This window comes from Rhamphochromis longiceps, linkage group LG23, assembly GCF_057381845.1.
Source record: "Rhamphochromis longiceps isolate RC_006_pf linkage group LG23, R_longiceps_female_GT1.1, whole genome shotgun sequence".
In the NCBI taxonomy this organism is placed as follows: Eukaryota; Metazoa; Chordata; class Actinopteri; order Cichliformes; family Cichlidae; genus Rhamphochromis; species Rhamphochromis longiceps.
The window spans coordinates 13,099,257-13,119,523 of NC_140578.1; the positions used below are offsets into that span (position 1 = coordinate 13,099,257).

Sequence of the window (20,267 nt, forward strand, 5' to 3'; positions counted from 1 at the left end):
TGAGTTTTATTGAGCTGACAGACTTTAGAAACGAGCCTTTTTCCCAGAGTAATTAATAGACAGGACATTGTTCTCCATACAGAGTTTGAATGAAACACTGGGCAGGGAAAACTGGTTTTTCTCAGCCAGTGTGTTTATACAAAGAATAACCTTAATGCTTTAGTGTCTTCCAAAAAATCCACAGTTTTTTTCCTCTTCCACCATCAGGTCAAAAAGATTTGTTTTGCTTCAACTCAAGCAACAATCTGATACATGAAGTCATTGTGGAAGTACTAAAACCTGCAGGTTATAGTTTTGTTTATCCTTCCTCCCCTGTGTGTGCGTATCTTGTTAGTCTCAGGCTCTGTGTTTGGTGTCTCTTGTCTTGTCCTCCGTGATTAGTTGAGCTGTGTCTTGTGTTTCCCAGCTGTCTCACCCCCCCCCCCCCCCCCCGATTGCCCTCCTGTGTGTATATATAGCGCTGTCTCCTGCTTAGTGTTGGTCAGAGTTTCTCGTTTCCCTCTCAGTGGCTTTGTTGGTGTGACTCCTGCTGGGTCTGACTTTATATGACTTTGTTAGACTCGTATCCAGCAGTAAAGGTGTGTTTTCTGTTTACTCTATCTGCATCTGTGTGTCTGAATTTTAAATCTTAACACTTCACATCAATATACAAGCTCTGCAGACTTGTGACACTGCCCGCTTTTACTGACATCTGGATGCCAACCTAGGCCGGCTAAACCTCAGCTTATTACAGTCTCTGAGCTGGATCTCTGGATGTTTATGGTTTTGGTGCCTTTTCAAGCTTTTTTTTTCTACAGTGCAGTTATCTGGGAAATAATGACTTGCAGTCTACCAGTCTGCTAGCAACCAAAGCAATCATGAGGAGGCTTTTGGTACAGCACCCTCTTTGCAACTAATTTCACCCAGCAACAGCCAGTAACCTCCAGCAACCACTTGCCAAGCATTCAGGGAATGCCATGTTTTCCCTAAAGGTTGCTGCCTGGTCTCCAGGCCTGTGTGGCTGAGGTCTTAGAGGCAAATATCAGTTATGTGCTCATGCTGACTTTAGTGTTTTGCCAAAGTGTCTTCAAACAGACCCACAGAGGTGTAAACTCTGACGTATGGTGTGAATTGTACATTTAATATCTCTGTGGGTAAATTATGAAGCATTTATACAAACACAGACTTTTCTGTGTTCTTTAGCCAAACACGGTAAACAAATGGAGTGCTGCTGACTCTTGTCTGAATGATGATGGGCTTTGAAGATGAAAAACAGATGCCTATTTGTGTTTATTTGTGCACATCTGATTCAAAAAAATTTTTTATTCACATACTGCATCAAAGATCTTTTCAGCATGTTCATGTTACTCATCCTGATGTTAGAAACCAGTTACGTTAAATGATCTTTCATTTGCCAAATCGTTTGCACGCAGGAGATTTCGGAGCTCAGACCTCGGCACACCGACACCGTGAGAAGCCACTTTCAGTCAGAGGCCCGGCCGCCACCTCTGTGTGATCTTCGGCTTGTACAGCGTGTATGTCACATTCAGATCAAAGTATCATGAATGAAGCCCTACATTCTCAGAGTAGCAACAGAACTGCTCTAAATAGAGATTTTTAAATAGACAATAGTGTCTATAAATACCCCCCCCAGATCTGCTCCATTTTGACTTTTGTGGAACTCCTGCAGTGACACATTCCTGATGAGCATGTGCTGTTATTTATTTTTAGATGCTTTGACGATGGCGTCTCACATGGGATCAGTTTCTCAGGCGAACCGTGATCAAATGGATTTCTGTCCTCACTGCACTAATAAAAGTTGTATATTGAACCCCTAACATTGGTCTGCTGTGACTGTAAGCGGCATTTTATTGTGGTAATAACTTCTTATAAAAATGTTTAATTAATCATAAATTGCTGATTATTTTCTCAATCAAATAATTGATAGTTATAGCCGAGAACCCAAAGGTACAGTTTGACGGTGTTTTTTTTATCCAAATAACCATTCCATGTTTAAGAAGCAGGAAGCTTCAAATGTTTGGGATTGTATCTGAAAAATTGCCTTTAAAGTAAAAAATGTTGCTACTTTCTATAAAATAATTCTTTCACCAGTTAGAGACTGATGGCTGACTCTAACTGAGCCTGGTTATTCCTGAGGTTTCTTCCTGTTAAAAGGGAGTTTTTCGTCCCTACTGTTGCCAAGTGTTTGGTCATAAGGGGTCTTCTGATTGTTGGAGTTTTTTCAGTATCATTGTAGTAGAGTTTCACCTTGCAATATAAAGCGTCTTCAGGTGATCTTTGTTATGATTTGGAGTTGTACTAATGTACTGTTATTGTATTATTGTAATCTGATATATTTAATCAGATTAAGAAGAGTTAAAAACAAACAAACAGGTAGACTTTTGAGTGAATGTCAAAAAGGAGTAATTTTATCCTGTTGAAATTAAAATGATGCTTTCGTCAACTGTAATTGGTGTATAAAAACTTGCTTGGCAACATGATGACATCATAAAATCTAATACAGGAAGAACCTTCAAGTTCCAAGATATACCTGCTATATCGCAACTCCTGATTGTGTAGAAGTTGTAGAAGAAATAAACACATAGACATTTTGTCTATTACATTTAGATACACAGTTGGCAACTTTTATCTGTAGTAAAAATATATATATACATATTTATTTTCTAAAATTTAAATGTGAAACCTAAGTTTGATCATAACTGTCACCACACTGTTTGTATGTGTGTGTTTCTTCAAATTTATGACATAATTAAATATGTGTAAAAATTTGTATGACTTACCATTGACTTATTTTCAAGTGATGTCTTATGACTATAATAAATATTCATATTTTCCAAGCAATTAATATATTTAAAAACATTGTGGTTAGAAATAAAACATTTAAAGTCATAAGAATAATATAGCAGGGTAAAAAGTACAACCTATGTGTAAAAAGAAGTTGGGACAAACTGGTATTATTTAAATGTAGCTGAAGAGGAAAAAGATGGAATTTATTATTATTATTATTATTATTATTATTATTGTCTGGATGGATCAGTATATGCTAAAAATAGGACCCTATATTTAGCTATATTTCAATAATTTCTTCCAAGAATCCCTCACATTTGATAATCCAGTACTCAGGTCACTACTCATAATTAATCATATGAACAATATATCTTTAAATTAATTTAATAAATGAAAATAAAATAAATCCAGTCTCCAAACGTGTTTTTGTCCATATTAAATTTACATATACAAAAAACCCAAACAGTGTGTTGGCACCTTAATGAGGTGAAAGATGTGCTCCAGACCCCTTGTGACGTCTTCTTGTTAGATTTTTTTTTTTTAAACTGGGACATAAAACAAGCAAGCGTGACCAAAAGCAACACCTGCAGAAATGATTCTCACACCTCACTCCATAAATAATCCAAGCACATCTTCTGACAGCAGTCATGCTTTTACAGGAGTGCTGTTTCACAGGAACAGAAGAAACTGAGGAGATGTGTAATAATGGTTTTTCGCCAAACAGCGAGGAAACTTTGCAATCATCCACTGTACTTTGTGCCATGTGCATTTGTGCCTGGTTTTCACAAGTTCTAAAGGTGTGTCATGTGTGTTACTGTTTGTAATGGATATTGCTCTGCTGACGGTTTTCTTTATGATATTAAATGCTAACTTGAAGCTGTTCCTCTAATTCCCTATAACCATGCAAAACAGGTCACAAATGTAGTGTTTAATGTCTTTAAAACGGCTCAGTAGTTTCCCTAAGCAGCTTGGCTCTTGTGTTTTTTTTTTTAAGTCACACATTGCACGAGCAGGGGTAATCAGTGTTTTCCTTTGGGACTATTTTCTTGGCATGGTAGTGAAAATTCACAGCACAGCATTGAGTATGTGGGAGTGACTCGCACTTAACTTCAGCGCCCATGTTTATGGTCACCCTAAGCAATTTCCACATAGTAAATTTAGTATATATGGAAAACTTCATGTGGTGGTTGAAAAAAAAAACATTCTCGGGCTAAAGGCTGTATATAAAAGATGGAAATAGCTACTGTGCTGCCATCCACTGTCCATTTAGAAGTTTGCTGTCTTGTATTTGTTTGTTTGGTTTGCTTTTATTTTTAACACCAGATGCTTTTTTTGAAAAAGCTGAATGGCAAATGGTCTTTTTATTCAATTTCTTGCGGTTAAGAAAAATACATCATATCAACAATTTGTATAGTTTTTCATGATTTTGAGCACAATATTTATACAGACCTGCTGTACTGCTCAGTTTTTGCTTAGCTGTTGCCAAACTTTTAAACAAAAAGAATTAAACATTTGGAAAAATAAGACATCAAATATTTAAGATGATTTCATCCTCCATATTTAGACGGTTAACATGTGAATGCATTCTCCAGAGGATTACAGCGCTGTCTTTTAAGGTAAACCTTCATCTGCACTAGGACTTTGTGAAAGCTCTGTCTCAGAGTCCACCTTAAAATGACGCGAGGTCTACTTGTTGATTTATCCTGCCAGCAGCAAATTACACATCACTCCTGGATACAAAACATCTGGACAACAAAAGGCTTGGAGGAGTATAAGCTGAGGCAGATGTGAAGAAGTGCAGCAGATGGACTGATCTCCTCATCATGAATCCAGCTCTGGTGCTGTTGGCGTTGCTGGCCTCAGTGGCAGCTCAGTCTCAAGACCATTATGACATGGGCTGGGTCAATGGCTACCGTCAGGGATTCAACTTCCAGTGTCCCCACGGTGAAGTCATCGTGGCCATCAGGAGCTACTTCAGTGAGAATGATGGCTCCGACCGCCTGTGGTCGTTTGAGTGCCAGCCCACACCTGCGGGTCTGGGGGAGCCCAGTGACTGCTGGTGGGACGACATCAACCGTGCTGGGATGGAGTGGTGGGTCCGCTAAGTCTTAATCTGTCTTTTACTTGCTTGGTGCCAACTTCTATTTGCTTTTTAAAACTTTGACAGCTGTGTGCTGAGGCATGCTGGAAGACAGTCATATGCGTCCCAGGTTTATAGTTAGATCAGAAAATGTCATTCATGTTTAAGCAGTCAGCTGTAAGTCGGCTCATAGCAGTAAATCATTTAATGTGAAGATGCACAAAACCCAGTCTGCTTAACTGTTGGAGTTTACAATCTTTCTGAAAATGACATTATGCTAAATGGCTTTTAGGGGCTTTAGCCAGCTACTTGCAGCAATACCAAAATAAGTGATGCACAGTGATTGAGAGCATTAGGTTGTAAATGCACTCAAGGGACAATCCCCAATGGAAACATCAGGGAAGCAGGAAAATCTTGTTTTTCCTCAGTGGAGCAGCTGTGGACACGCTTGGATTTGTTCTTTTATGTAATAATTATACAAGTAATGCATCCCGGAGCCAATAAGCATCACTCGGCTGTTAACTTCAGGCAAATCCAAGAGGCACAGCTTTGTTGGTTGTTGCTCCAACTAGCCCATAAATGCCACTGTTACTGGGTGGATCACTTAAACACAGCAGCAAAATCTCAGGAATAGACGTCACAGGCTCAAACTCATAGGTTTTGTCATGAACTAAAGGTGGAGATTAAAGTGCAAAGCAGAGGAGCGAATATAATCCCTGTGAGGTGTGAAATCAATCAATCAACGCACCACCGAGAGTTTAAAAATGGTCCAAATTCCACAGTAAAAAGATCAGTGTTTCTGTTCTCCCTGGAGACCCAGTGCAGTTTAACGTCCACATCCAGCCGAGTTAGAAGTTAGCAAGAAGTTAGCTTGTCTATCTACAGATGATACACCAAGTTTTGATTGAAGGATTTCTAAATCAAACTGAAACACCGCGCTGAAAGAGCTTTGAATATAAACAAGGAGATTAAAAAGCAGTTTCTAAAGTTTCCACATATGTGGCCACCTGGTGGCTAGCTACAGAGCTATGGTTAATATAAACACATTAGCACAGGGAAGATGGAGGACAAGGGTCAAACTGTTCTTAATAAAAGTTTATAATGAGGGTTCCCAATAAGCAGAGGACCAAACTTCAGCTAAGAAAACCTCTGAGACAATCCGCAGCACATGGTTAGTCATTTATATGATAGAGGAGGTTCTCAGAATAGTAAGAGTGCTGAACCTGTGAGGACAGGAAAAAAAGTATTCAGTTATGACAGAAACCACCACATAAACACTAGCCCCTGCACTTGCTCCACTTTATTTACTCAGGCATTTCTTACATTATAAGCAGATGCAACCAGCCAAACATAATTTGAAAACAGTAATTAAATTACTTTTTAAGCTGAAGTTCTTTGGACCTATAAGGTTGTCATACTCAGAGTTAGTATGTAATAACTTTCAGCTATTCTCAGACTTTCCACATATTTGTCCTTCTGTTATTTTCATAAAACATTGCTTTTTGTTCTGTTGTTTCATTCAGAGGAACAGATCCAGGTCCTCCTGGGTCTGTATGAATCACCATCTCACTGCAGAGCAGCCATAAGTGTTTTCCGCTGAAATTTCTGGGAACAGTGAATTTTAAAGAGCTTCGTCCAATTGTGTTCTTTAGGGATATCCGTGCATTTTGTAGGCCACATGTTTCACGTGTTTCTGAACTTTTGCAATATGCCATTCATGAAAAAAGGATTAAAAGGATCACTGCAATGCACAATAGGCTCTGACAGTAAGAATCCACTAAAGCGAAGAAGAAAATAAAATGAGTCCTTTCCAACTTGACATAAACATTTCTGACTAACTATCAGTTCCACTGAAAGGTTGATCTAATTAAAGGACTTGGGTCAACCTTTAGAAAACCGGTTTGGGTCTATGATTCAACCCGCTGTTTACACAGAGACGTCAGTCTACAATTCCCCCTCCAAACAGACCGCTTATCTGTTTCAGATGACTCTTTCTGGTTTGGACAGCAGAACACATTTGTGCTCTTTAGATTTATTTCAAGTTGAGCTTGATTGCACCCATCCCACTGATTGGTCTGCAAACACTGTGAAGGCTCTTTACCGCAGCCTCGCCTGCCCCTCTTTAACATAGCTGTCTGTTTGAATTACACCAGGGAGGACAGTAAACTGCAGGGAAACTTAGCCCCCGACTGAAAGGCTGCAGGCCAGGTCCATGTTGCCATGACAAACGTCTATGCATGCTGCATGTCTTTAGCCCAAACATAAAATAGCTGGTCTTTCCACCAAACTGTCTAAATGAGTCTCATCTAAAACTGTTTCTCAGCTTTTTAACTGTTGAATATATATTAAGTAAGTGTTACTCACTTAATGACTTTTATACTTCTTTGCAGGACTTCAACATGCACCCGTAACGGCCTGGTAGCAGGTGTTCAGAGCAAGTACTTTGAGTCCACTCTTGACCGGGAATGGCAGTTTTACTGTTGCTTCTACAAACGCCGCTGTCCCTACTCCTGCATGTAGGTTTTCAGATTGGATTTTGATTTTTTTGAGTGGGGATGCAAAATTCAAACAGAGAAATTGTGAACAACTTGAGGTTTTGAAGCGTCAAGCAGAAAATTTTAGACGTCATCAACTTTTTGAAACCAGACTTCACAAGTCTGGTTATAAAAGGATTCCTGACTCTAATAACGACCATAATGTGACCACAGAATTTGATCATAAAATAACGATAAAATAAAACTCGTGTTTTAGTGACTGAACCCATAAACTTGTCAGGAAAGTGCTTACTGAGCTCATTGAATAAGGGAGCTGAATGTTATTTTCTCACGGACTTCTATACAACTGGATATATCTTTTTTTAAGCCAGAGGAGTCGCCCTCTGCAGGCCATCAGAAAGAATGCAGGCTTAAGGCTCTTTAACTCACTTTCAGACCTAGTTGCTAGCCATGCCTTACATCATATCCTTCAGTATTACCTCATTTTTTTCCCAGTCAGACCACATTTAAAAAATAATCACACTGTTATAAATAGACTTTAAAATATCAAATGACACCATTAACCATTGAGATCTAGGCTAATTTTCACATAGACTTCTAGACAGTCGCACATCTTTTCTCCTGCCACCTGCTGGACATTAGACAGAATTCAGGTTTAAGCCACATTAGTCTGACTTACATCTTTTGTACAGTATATAAGATGTTACTTAGTTGGCTTTAACGATGCTGTTAGGTAAACTGTGAGCGTGGTATTAATGTTTTTATTTGTATCCGGTTGTTCAGTCTGACGTCACTAGCCGTGTCTGGGTCTAAACTCTGCTGCAGGTCCATATATCAAACGATCACTATGGCATTACTGAGAGTTGAAAAACTGTCTAAAGTCTTTCATCTTTAATAAAATGATCAGCGTTCTGCTCTACCAGGTGTAGCAATTGAGTTTAACATCCAGGCATCCATGAAAACGGAATTTATGACATTTAACGGAGTTAGAAGTTAGCAGGGAGTTAGCTCGCTAGCTTCTATCTAAATACAATATAGCATGTCCTGACTGCAGGGTTTTGGAAACAAATTAAAACGTACAGCTCTGCTATCACTTCCAGCATAAATGAAGACAGAAAACTAAACAGCAGTGACGTTTGTAGGGTTACTGAAGTTGGGCTAGCTGGTATATAATGATGTGCTACGGGACCGCTAGCGACACAGCTATAAACAAACATAATATAAACAAGCTAACTTTTTTCCCACTCGATAAAAGTTACCGTGAGTGTTCTCGGTGGTCAGGAACAAATGTAATCGCATGGCAGGATGCTGTAAAAGGACCAAACTTCAGTCAGGAGAACAACTGATCCATCCACAATACGAGGTTAGTCATTCATATACTGCTGCATGGGCTGGGCTGTAGTTACATCCCAAGGTTTTAAAAACTGAGCTTAAATAAATGATTAGCGGTAATAAAAGCCGACGGAGGTCAACAGTGATCACTGACTGTTTTAGGAGCTTTTTGAGATCAAATAGAAGAAAATATATAACATTAAACATGTTAACCACACAAAAGCCATATTAAACGCAGACTACTTTAGACCCGGAAGTAGGATTCGTCGCGTCATCACTGAACAACCGGATTGCTACAAAACAGACTGACTCAATCAGCAAATGGTTAATAAAATTGTGATTTGCGGCTTCCTGCAGGAAGACCACTGACATTCCTGAATACTACAAAGAAGAGGGAGAGCTAGTTGTCCCAAGTTATGGATACTTTATCCGAGGTGCCCAGACCACCTTCAGTGGAGTGCTAAGGTTTGTCAAGAACATTTTTCCATGTCTAACTGCAGCTGTATGTTTATATCTCAAAATCAGACCTACGGGATCAGAATTTATTGGCACAGTGGACGAGACATGGAGGAAACGATAAAACTTGATTCACGTGTTGTGGTCACACTCACAAGATGTTCTTTCTTTCTTTCAGAGATCGGCAGTGGAAGTACATCCTGTGCAGAATGACAGACTTTGACTGTGAATTTGACAATTTATAGACATGTGAGGAGTTTTTTTATCGGTGCATAAACATTTTTAATACATATTCACATATACATTTAAAGGTGACCTATTATGCCTTTTATTTTACTGTCTTATATCTCCTGTTCCACTGTCAGGTGCTCATATTAAACACGGCCAAAGTCACAACCCCTGTGAGCCAAATGCTCAGGGAAGATTCAAACATACCTGTATCCATCGCTTCAAACAGCCAATCGATCAGTGAAAGAGAGATAGGCGATTGCTTTTTGGTAAAATTACCCCTCACAGTTACTGACAGCCGAAAGCTGTTCAAACCCTCTGTATGAGAGGAGCATCCAATCAGAAACAGTTGGTTTAAAGGGAGGCAGCTTTTGTATAACGTTTCTGCTCATGTTCATGGACAGAGATTCTCCCTTTTTTTGTTTGATTAGACCTGAAGCTAATGTGTTTCTACAGGAAGTGCTGTAAGTTTCAAGACTCTTCATATGGGAGGAATCAGCCTGGCAACCGAGAAAACTGATCTTTAGAAAAAAAAAACTCTTCCTTTAATCCAAACCCTGTTTTTCCGCAGCTAATGTTGCAGGTAATTGAAAATCCAAAAGATGTTTCAGGCATTTTAAATGTTTGACACCACGGCCATTGGGGCTATTCCTGTTAACTTTATTTAAACGAGTTTAAACCAGAAAAAACATGAGAACGAGCTGCACCAGGGCCCCGTATAAGAATAAAATATGAAGTTGGAAATAGGTCCCCTTTAAAACAGCATAATACTGATGTTAATCATAAGTGACTTGGTTCATGTTTTCATCCATATGTATAGTATACATATGTATATTTTATTTTATGCATTTTTAACCACTGTTTCTATTAGTCTGGCATGAAGAATATAAATATATCATACAGTTAAAATGAACATCTCCATGGTGGTTCTGGGGGGATTTGGGCTTCTCTGGGCTCTCTGGACAGCTTCAACCTTTTTTTGTTTGTTTGTTTGTTTGGTTACTGGATGAAGTGGAAGTCCATTGGCAGCACGTCACAAACAAAACAAAACAAAGTGAATTTGATACTCTGTTAATGGCTGTGGAAAACACAGCTCATCAGGCTCCCCTCCAAGATTTCCCGAACACGTGACTTTCATGCACATAATGGCATTCACAGAGCTGACTGAGATACTCTGCTGGTAGTAACATCGGATCAGTCATGTTGGGAGCAATGAGAGGCTCTCTCTGAGTCACTGGCGAAACAAGATTTGCATGCAATGAACGAGGTCCCACCTGCTTCCTCTGTCCATCCTTTATTAAAGTGTCTTGTCCAGTTTGGCAATTATAACCTGTACTTAAATCCATGTAACCGTGCTGTGTGAAAACCTGGATTAAAAACCTCATTTATTTAATGTGAAACTCTGTTGTGTTCAGTTTGAATTTTATTTCACCTAAAAATATAATAAAAGGGAAATAAAAGGCTGTGACGGTGGCAACAAGAGCTTTTATTGAAACATTAAAATAACCACGTTAGTATCTCAGAGAAAGAATAATGCAGCTACCCAGCTGTGATGACATCAGCAGCTTCTCTGGGCTTAAATTGGCTTAAGGTAGACTCCAGACTGCTTCATATCGCCATAAGCAAAAACTCAGAGGCAGATTGTTTTGATTATCTGTTCAACAGCTCACAGGGTTTTATAAAGAAAGCTGCGTTCAAGTCACACAACTGAACAAACAGATGGAAGGACCACGAGAATGAAAGTGTGCAGAGAGGTAAGAGACTGTGGAAGGTAAATCCCCCGGTAGCGCCTGTAAAGCTGATTAGTGAACAAATATCATGTTTGTTTATTTTTCAGTGACGTTGATTCCCGATGGCGTCGTGGTTTTAAGGCGCCTTAAAGTCATAAAACATGACAAAGAATGCTTGACCTGAAGCGCAAAGATTTATTCTTGTATTTGAACACAGAAAAGACGGAAAATAATGAGAATTTTTTTTGTAAATATGCTTTTAACACATCATTCAGTTGAAATCCCAGAAATGTATGTTGATGAGCGCAGGATAAAGTTTCAGGGCTGAAAAACACATTTAAGCTGTGTTAGAAACTGCAACCAAGACTCACAGTATACATGGCAACTGTATATTCCAGATAAGCAGATAAAGTAAGCATAAGACACACACCTTAACTAGAATTTAATCCCATATAGTGGAGTTAAAAAAGCCAAAACCTATTTTGTTTTTTTAAATTAAATCTTTCCTCTAAATCTTCCGAATAGCACATCAGGTCCCGACGGCCTAATAAAGCATCTAGCAGCCACTTTGTCCTCGTTCTCATCTAGTTTGTTTTGGATTTCTTTACCAGCTTGACTCTCAAAATCTGTCCAAACTTCATGGAATGAGTCGGGTGAAGGTCACTGGGGTCACTGGAGTGTCTTGAAAAGAGCTGGGGCTCGAGCCAGCAGCTGTTTGTTTATGGCAGCTGCTATCGCGGAGCACGAGCCAAACGCCGCAGCCGATCACAGCTGTCCCCTGAGGCAGCGGGCGGCAGACAGCCACACGCCTGCAGCGGCCTCCCGCCCTCAGAGACCTGAAGTCTCTGTGGTGCAAGTTTCCTTCCTGAACTGAAAAAGATGGGGAGATATATTGTCCAGCTTCCTCCTCTCCACCCACCAACACGTTTTCATTACGGGCAGATGAAAAACGGTTCTTTCAAAACAATACTCACACTGACTATAATTAAAGTTTATAGGAGGAGCCACAAAGCTATTAAAGTCTCCTTGCTGCAATCACTTTTTGGATACTCTATAGTTAGACACTGTATAATTAAGAACTAAGTATGCATTTGAGGCAGAAAAGCAAGAAAGAATTTTAATTCTGATGAAAACCTGATTCTGTTTTGGACAAATCCCTCAATTTTAAAACGATCACACTGTATCTCTGCTCCCTTTTATGACCACACTTGCAGGCGTAAATCTGGATTTATGGTATGTAATATGGTAATGTATTACATGGAAGAACATTATATAAAAGATAAATGGAAACAGCTGCTGTACAGCTTTGCATGACAAAACAGTAGGTAGAGTTAGTGTAGTCACCTAAACATTAAACTTAAAACTAAAGTGTGGAAAAAATGAAATAAAAGACAAAAAAACTAAAACTAAACTGAAATTATATTGTGCACTTGTCGTGTGTCATGTCATTTGCCGCTTTTGCAACCTGGCCCCAGATAAGTGGAAGAAAATGGATGAACAATGAGACAGTGCAGCACCTCCATATGAAGGAAAAATAAGAATAAATAATAAATAAACGGAAAAGTTTAAACAATGACGATAGCGCCTAGCAGGGAGAGTTCAGGAGCTAATCAGAACTCTTGTTTTAATGGACGTCTTGAACCATTTGCCAGACAGGTGCAGCTGGAACGGGGTTAGGGTTAGTGAGGATACAGACTGATCACTGCAAACTGCAGAGGTGGAGCTGATATCTGGCAGCTTTGTTCAGCAGTTGTAATGACCCTCTGGACGGCTTCCTGTTCTGCCTTTGTGCAGCTGAACAAGCACAACAGAACTCTTATTGCACATTGGTTTTCTCCCCTCAGTTTCCTGAAGTAAAAGATGTGTTGTTGAGCAGCCAAAGTTGTGTTGGAGCCCCAGGACAGTTGTTCTCCTTTCCCTCTTCTTATAAGCAGACTCCATGTTGGGGATGAGGCTTGTATTAAAAGCAGGATTGTAGTCAATAGAAAGCATGCAGACATACGTGTTCTTAAGATCCAGGTGCTTCAGTGCTGTGTGCACCTGATCTCCCTGTAAGCAAACTGATAGCGTTCAAATAAAGTTGGTATAATACTTGAAGGTTTCCTGATCAGTCTCTCAGACTGATGTTGTTTCAGTTGTTCACCTTAAAGTTGAAATTAGTTTTCGAGGCCGGCTGTGTGGGGTCGCTCAGTCTGAATCAAATATTCAATAAAGCATAAAGTAAACCTATTTCTAATCTTAGCGTTAGAAAATGGACAGTTTCCTTTATGCTGAATGTCAACGGTAACTGTTGGAATGAAGAGAGCCGCTCACATGTATTCAAAATGATCGATCACAAGAGCACTTAACCATAATGCCTGTTTCATCAAACACCAAACACTTCTGTGAATAAAAGAGCGCATGGGATGATTGTACTCAAATCTGAGTGCCTCTTTCTCTCTGCTCAGAATTTAAAGCCAACTGGTGCCGGAGTTCATTAGCTGTGAAGCTGAAAGAGTTGAATAACAGACTGAGTGGCTACTGCATTCATGCTGGAAATCCTTTTGAAAATTGTTCTCAGTCTTCACAAACAGTGCTCGGAGTGTAAAGCTGGGTAAACACTTATTCAGAGCTGGCTTAATTGTCTCGACTGTTGTTTGGTGTTAATACATATGAAGACCAATTAAAATGTTCCAGAGCAAACCACCTAGACTGATGCCCAGCATGTTGCAGGACATCTGACAATGTCTTGATGCATGCTCAATCATGCAGGTAAATAAACCAAAAAGGTTGATTCTGATCATCTGGACGTAGCGTTTTCATTGGGAGAAACGTTTCGTCACCCATCCAAGTCACTTCTTCGGTCTCAGCTGACTGCAGGTTTCCCCAACCTTATAAACACTACATTTGCACAAATAGTTCCTTGATCATTAATATGGAAATTGCTATGACCACTGATCAACAACCACTGATCAGTGACCATGAGTCCCATTCACAGAGAGTTGGGGAACGGCTGCAATCACAGCATTTTAATGTGGTGGAAGATGCACCCTTAGGCCCCCTCCTCCATTCAGAGGTGGTCTGTCCCTTTTCACGTAAATGGCCTCCTTGACTCCGCGCTCAAACCAGCATTCCTCCTTGTCCAGGATGTGTACATCCTCATCACTGAAAGAGTGTCCACTGGCCTGAAGGTGTAAATAGACTGCAGAGTCCTGGCCTGACAATGTAGCTCTTCTGTGTTGTGCCATCCGCTTCGCCAGAGGTTGTTTGGTTTCTCCGATCATGGCAATCCTGATGGCACTTAACAGCAAACACTACGTTACTCTGTTTGTATCGGGGGACCTGATCCTTGGGGTTGACCCATTTTTGGCGCAGCGTGTTTTGGGGTTTAAAAGCCACGGAGACGCGGAGTTTAGAAAAAAGGGTCTGAACTGTTCCGATACTCCTGACATACAGGGAGTGCAGAATTATTAGGCAAATGACTATTTTGTCCACATCATCCTCTTCATGCATGTTGTCTTACTCCAAGCTGTATAGGCTCGAAAGCCAACTACCAATTAAGCATATTAGGTGATGTGCATCTCTGTAATGAGAAGGGGTGTGGTCTAATGACATCAACACCCTATATCAGGTGTGCATAATTATTAGGCAACGTCCTTTCCTTTGGCAAAATGGGTCAAAAGAAGGACTTGACAGGCTCAGAAAAGTCAAAAATAGTGAGATATCTTGCAGAGGGATGCAGCAGTCTCAAAATTGCAAAGCTTCTGAAGCGTGATCATCGAACAATCAAGCGTTTCATTCAAAATAGTCAACAGCGTCGCAAGAAGCGTGTGGAAAAACCAAGGCGCAAAATAACTGCCCATGAACTGAGAAAAGTCAAGCGTGCAGCTGCCAAGATGCCACTTGCCACCAGTTTGGCCATATTTCAGAGCTGCAACATCACTGGAGTGCCCAAAAGCACAAGGTGTGCAATACTCAGAGACATGGACAAGGTAAGAAAGGCTGAAAGACGACCACCACTGAACAAGACACACAAGCTGAAACGTCAAGACTGGGCCAAGAAATATCTCAAGAAGGTTTTATGGACTGATGAAATGAGAGTGAGTCTTGATGGGCCAGATGGATGGGCCCGTGGCTGGATTGGTAAAGGGCAGAGAGCTCCAGTCCGACTCAGACGCCAGCAAGGTGGAGGTGGAGTACTGGTTTGGGCTGGTATCATCAAAGATGAGCTTGTGGGGCCTTTTCGGGTTGAGGATGGAGTCAAGCTCAACTCCCAGTCCTACTGCCAGTTCCTGGAAGACACCTTCTTCAAGCAGTGGTACAGGAAGAAGTCTGCATCCTTCAAGAAAAACATGATTTTCATGCAGGACAATGCTCCATCACACGCGTCCAAGTACTCCACAGCGTGGCTGGCAAGAAAGGGTATAAAAGAAGAAAAACTAATGACATGGCCACCTTGTTCACCTGATCTGAACCCCATTGAGAACCTGTGGTCCATCATCAAATGTGAGATTTACAAGGAGGGAAAACAGTACACCTCTCTGAACAGTGTCTGGGAGGCTGTGGTTGCTGCTGCACGCAATGTTGATGGTGAACAGATCAAAACACTGACAGAATCCATGGATGGCAGGCTTTTGAGTGTCCTTGCAAAGAAAGGTGGCTATATTGGTCGCTGATTTGTTTTTGTTTTGTTTTTGAATGTCAGAAATGTATATTTGTGAATGTGGAGATGTTATATTGGCGTCACTGGTAAAAATAAATAATTGAAATGGGTATATATTTGTTTTTTGTTAAGTTGCCTAATAATTATGCACAGTAATAGTCACCTGCACACACAGATATCCCCCTAAAATAGCTAAAACTAAAAACAAACTACAAACTACTTCCAAAAACATTCAGCTTTGATATTAATGAGTTTTTTGGGTTCATTGAGAACATGGTTGTTGTTCAATAATAAAATTATCCCTCAAAAATACAACTTGCCTAATAATTCTGCACTCCCTGTATACTATTGGTTTTCGCTTAGGCAGCAGTTGTCCTTCTCTCCTGGATCAGCTTTATTTAGGCGCCTTCTCAGCTTTGACAAATGTCCAGCTGGGATAACCACATTTACTCAGGGCCTTCTTGATGGGATGTTCGTCTGCTTCCCTGGTGTTGTAGGATCCTGATTGACACCCAGTTTGTGCTCCAGTGGATGATGAGAGTCAAACCTTAAATACTGATTGGTGTACGTAGGTTTATGGTACCCATCAAAGCTGACAATGAACTAAAATCTGAGAAAATATACCTCATTTCAACTTAATTCCCTCTCATATCATTACAGTCCAGGGTTCTGAGACTGAATTAATATTCCAAAACAGGTTCCTAGTGAAAAAAGTGAGTTTCTGCTTTCTGTGTTTACTTTGCTGTTTTTCTGGATCATGCTCACATAGGCCTCCTTCTTTGCATGATAGAGCTTTAGCCTGCATTTCTCAACAGTGAGCTGGTTTCACAGACACTGATTTCTGGAAGTGTTCGTGAGCCCATGCACAGAATCTGTCATCTGTTTTTAAAGCAGCACTGCCTGAAGGCCTGAAAATCCAAGGCATCAAATACTGATGTTTGGCCTTGTCCTTTGTGCGCACAGATTTCTCTAAATTGTCCGAATCTGGACAATATTATGTTGTGCATTTTAAATAAGACAATAAGATACTCAAAGTCTTCACAAGTTCACGCTGAGGAACATTATTCTGAAACTGCTGCACAATTTGTAACTCCTTGTTTTCACGCTCTGACTCAATAAGATGCTCTTTTTATACTCAGTCATGTTGCTGAACTGTTGTTAATTAACCTAATTAGGTACAAAATGTTCCTCCAGCTGTTTCTTTTTAGTACTGCTTACTTTTCCAGCCTTTCATTTCCCCCCTCCCGGATTTTTTTGAGACGTGTCACTGCCATCAAACTCAAAATGAGCTAATATTTTAAATAAAACAGTAAAAGATCACAGCCCAAAGTTGAACATGTTTTCTATTTTCTGCTGTGAATAAAATAGGAGTTTATGACATCTCAGGATTTTTTCTCACACTGGGAAAAAACCCCACAGTACCTCTAAAACTAACTCAAATCAAATGTTCTCAGGCAGCAAAGAAGTGAGCGGCTTTGTTTGGCTGTTCAGGGATAGACCAAGTGTGCGAGTATCATGCAGCGCGACCCTGACCCAGCTCCAGGGCTTGCACAGCTTGCCTGTTTACTTTAGGGAGCCTCTGCTCGCTCCCACCGCTCTCACTCGAGGGCAAAAACAGCTGCCTGGATTCACGTCTGACGATAAGAGGTTCCACAGCGCCGTCTGAACACAACTCATATTGAACGAGTCTTTATTACAGAACTGCACCAGTGTTCTGAGAACACATAAATTGTAAAGGTGTTTAGTGTGTATGTACAGGGCAGGGGCCAGTTGGAAGCCATTTAAAGGGTCAGTTCAATCAAAAATATTGATCCATGTGAATTCAGCTTCAATCCAAAACGTGTGGTGGAGTAAATTCTATATGCAGTGCTCAGAGGATTAAAAATGGCATTTAAAAGAATAATTAAACAGGAAGAATCTTTTGCAGAAACATTCTCATTAGTCTGGATAATCCAAAGAGCTGACTTTTAGGAATTTTAATAGGGACTATTTCTTTCTCAGGAAATCACTGAAGGAAAAACTTTTTTAACCACAAACACTGCAGAACTAGATACCACTGTGGCTGAGTAAGGACACATGGTTTCTGTATTTTCTGGTTTGGTTAAATGCTGGATTTTGGTCCTTTTTAAAAGGTTTAATTTGTTTTCGTTCGCACTGAAATGAGACCGTGGAAATTTAGAGGAACCACAGTCAGAGTCAGCGACTTTAAATATGCAGGATTATGGAAGGAACTGGATAAACAACAAAAATGTTTACTTCCTGTTTTTTTAATTTAAACCGATACAGGCCAAAATCACCGGGTTGGATATCGCATGAAAAGCAAGAGAATAACCAAACAAAATCATCACATCAACGACTCAGACACAACATGATGGTGAAGTGGATAATGCTGCTAGAGTGCTGTGTTTTGCTGGGAAACACCAGTTGATGTTACTTTGATTTGTGTCACCCGGCACAATATCACTGCAGACCACAAACTGTATATTGAAGATGAACATGCTGTCGCCAACTGCTTAGCGAAGTCCCGTTGAGCTGAGAGCTTTTCTCAAAGCCAGCTAGTTGATTTTGAATCTGTGATTCATCGTACCATTTTATATGGAGCAGATAAGCATTTTTTTCTTTTTCTAAATAAATGTGAGCAAAATATCTACCGTCCAAGAGAAAAGTCGACTAATTATTGAATAACTGCCAACATATTACAGCAAAACAGAACTCTGTAATGCTTAAAAGAGATGTGATGTATATATACTTGCTAAACCGACGGGCTAATTCCTGAAAAGTTGGAGAAACAGATAGGGATTAAAAAGAGATGAAAAAGATCAAAACGGAAAATAGAAATAGAATCGAAATATACAGCTGGTCTCATAAACGCCCCCACTCAGTCACTTGGAGGTTGATATGTAATCCTCTTTTTGCTCCTGCACACTGTGCACAAAACTGCATATTTCAGAAAATGTGATGGAACCTTCACAAAGAAAATAGAGCGGCAATAAATACTAATAACTGTGTGAGTCCAATAGAAGAGCTCTTTGTTTTCCATCAGGCTTTCCCATAGACTATAGAATTGAAAGTAAATTTGGAGTCACACTGTGAAATGATCAGGACCCACACAGAGTTCAAGTGTCAATCTGAGCACCTTTATTTTTAAATACAGCATTTCCTGCTGATTTGGCCCAGTATATATTCCACCGGGAAACCAGCTTTCCAGTTCCTTCCCACACCACACACTGCTCCCCTGACTCCAGGCCCTAAAAAGGGGCTGAGTTCATTGGTTGTAATCCCTCTCACCTGTCCCCTCCATCCTCCTTACCGCACCACCATTGCAGCAGAGCCAGAGAGCACACCCCTGCTGCACACACCCTGCTGGTCATTACAAAAAGCACTTATACATTGGTTTTGCTTTTCAGACAGAGAATAATACATACAGCTTATGCTGTAGACCAAGGATGCCCTCACTGCAAAGGCACATGCCGACAGCATCAGTTTCCCTCAGCAGAACAGATGAATGAATACAACAAAGAGCTCAACGTGTCTATCTGACCTCCAAATTCCCCAGGTTCCATTCCAACTGAGCATCTGCAATTCGTCCCGGAACAAGTTTGATCCACCAAGGCCCCACCCAGCAGCCCACAGGACCCAAAGGATCCACTGCCATCATCCCAGGCCAGACACCACAGGACACCCACAGCGATCCATGCAGTGTCCACGTTTCCAAAGGCTGAGAGCTGTCTGTTTTAGCTGCAGCGCACGGTACTCTCGGCACGTATTTTTAATGTTGTGTCGGATTGGTGTCACAGTTTGAGCGATGTGCTGTAAAGACAGACCTGTCAGCAGCCTGTCAGCTCTGCAGAGTTATTTCCAGCACAAAGAAGAAAAAGGCAAAACAGAAGAAAAGTGTGAATTATGCAAGAACGTTTGCAAAGTGCAGAGTAAACAAAAAGCTGACAAAAGTTTAAATACAAAAGAAGCGGCACAGTCTGTATTCCTTTAGGAGAGTCGAACATTGGTTATGAATCATCAAACCGGGGTTAAGTTAAGTGCGTTCAGACAAATGTGTTATTACCAGGTTAGTTATTTAAGACACTGAGAAGAAATCAGTGTCTGTCAGTGTAAATGGGTACTCAAGATAGCAGGTTCATTATGTGTGTCAGACATCACAATAGAAGTACATAGCCTTGGTTAGCAGTACGTGGATAGTAGCATTAATGTTGGTTATGCATTTGGCTAATACTGGCCAGACTTTAGCTTTAGGACCATTGCATCCCAGATTTCTTTGGAGCCAGAAGTGACCGTATATAAACGGGAGGACAGACTGCTTAATTATCAGCTAACACAAACTGCATCCAAACACTGTAAGAGTGCACCACTCAGACACAGATCCCTGCTAATTAATACTGAGTAACATTCAAATAAAATCCTAGAACTTCATTCACCAAACTGGAGCTCAGACTGCTTGGATGGACTGTTTGTACAGACTCCATATTACTGGTCAGATAATTGCATTAAATGACAAACAT

General features: G+C 40.4%; 1 protein-coding gene and 1 long non-coding RNA gene across 2 annotated transcripts; both read left to right on the forward strand.

The window, feature by feature from the left end:
- The first annotated feature begins 393 nt into the window (after positions 1-393).
- Positions 394-1,849, forward strand: LOC146641432 (uncharacterized). Its single transcript, XR_014909758.1, has 3 exons — positions 394-578; positions 1,413-1,514; positions 1,711-1,849. It is a non-coding gene; the product is annotated as an uncharacterized LOC146641432 (long non-coding RNA).
- Positions 1,850-4,557: 2,708 nt separating this feature from the next.
- Positions 4,558-10,773, forward strand: dpt (dermatopontin). Its single transcript, XM_085398287.1, has 4 exons — positions 4,558-4,879; positions 7,258-7,383; positions 9,052-9,159; positions 9,329-10,773. The coding sequence occupies exons 1-4, from the start codon at positions 4,611-4,613 to the stop codon at positions 9,393-9,395; spliced, it is 570 nt and encodes a 189-aa protein (XP_085254413.1). The 5' UTR covers positions 4,558-4,610; the 3' UTR covers positions 9,396-10,773.
- Positions 10,774-20,267: the final 9,494 nt, after the last annotated feature.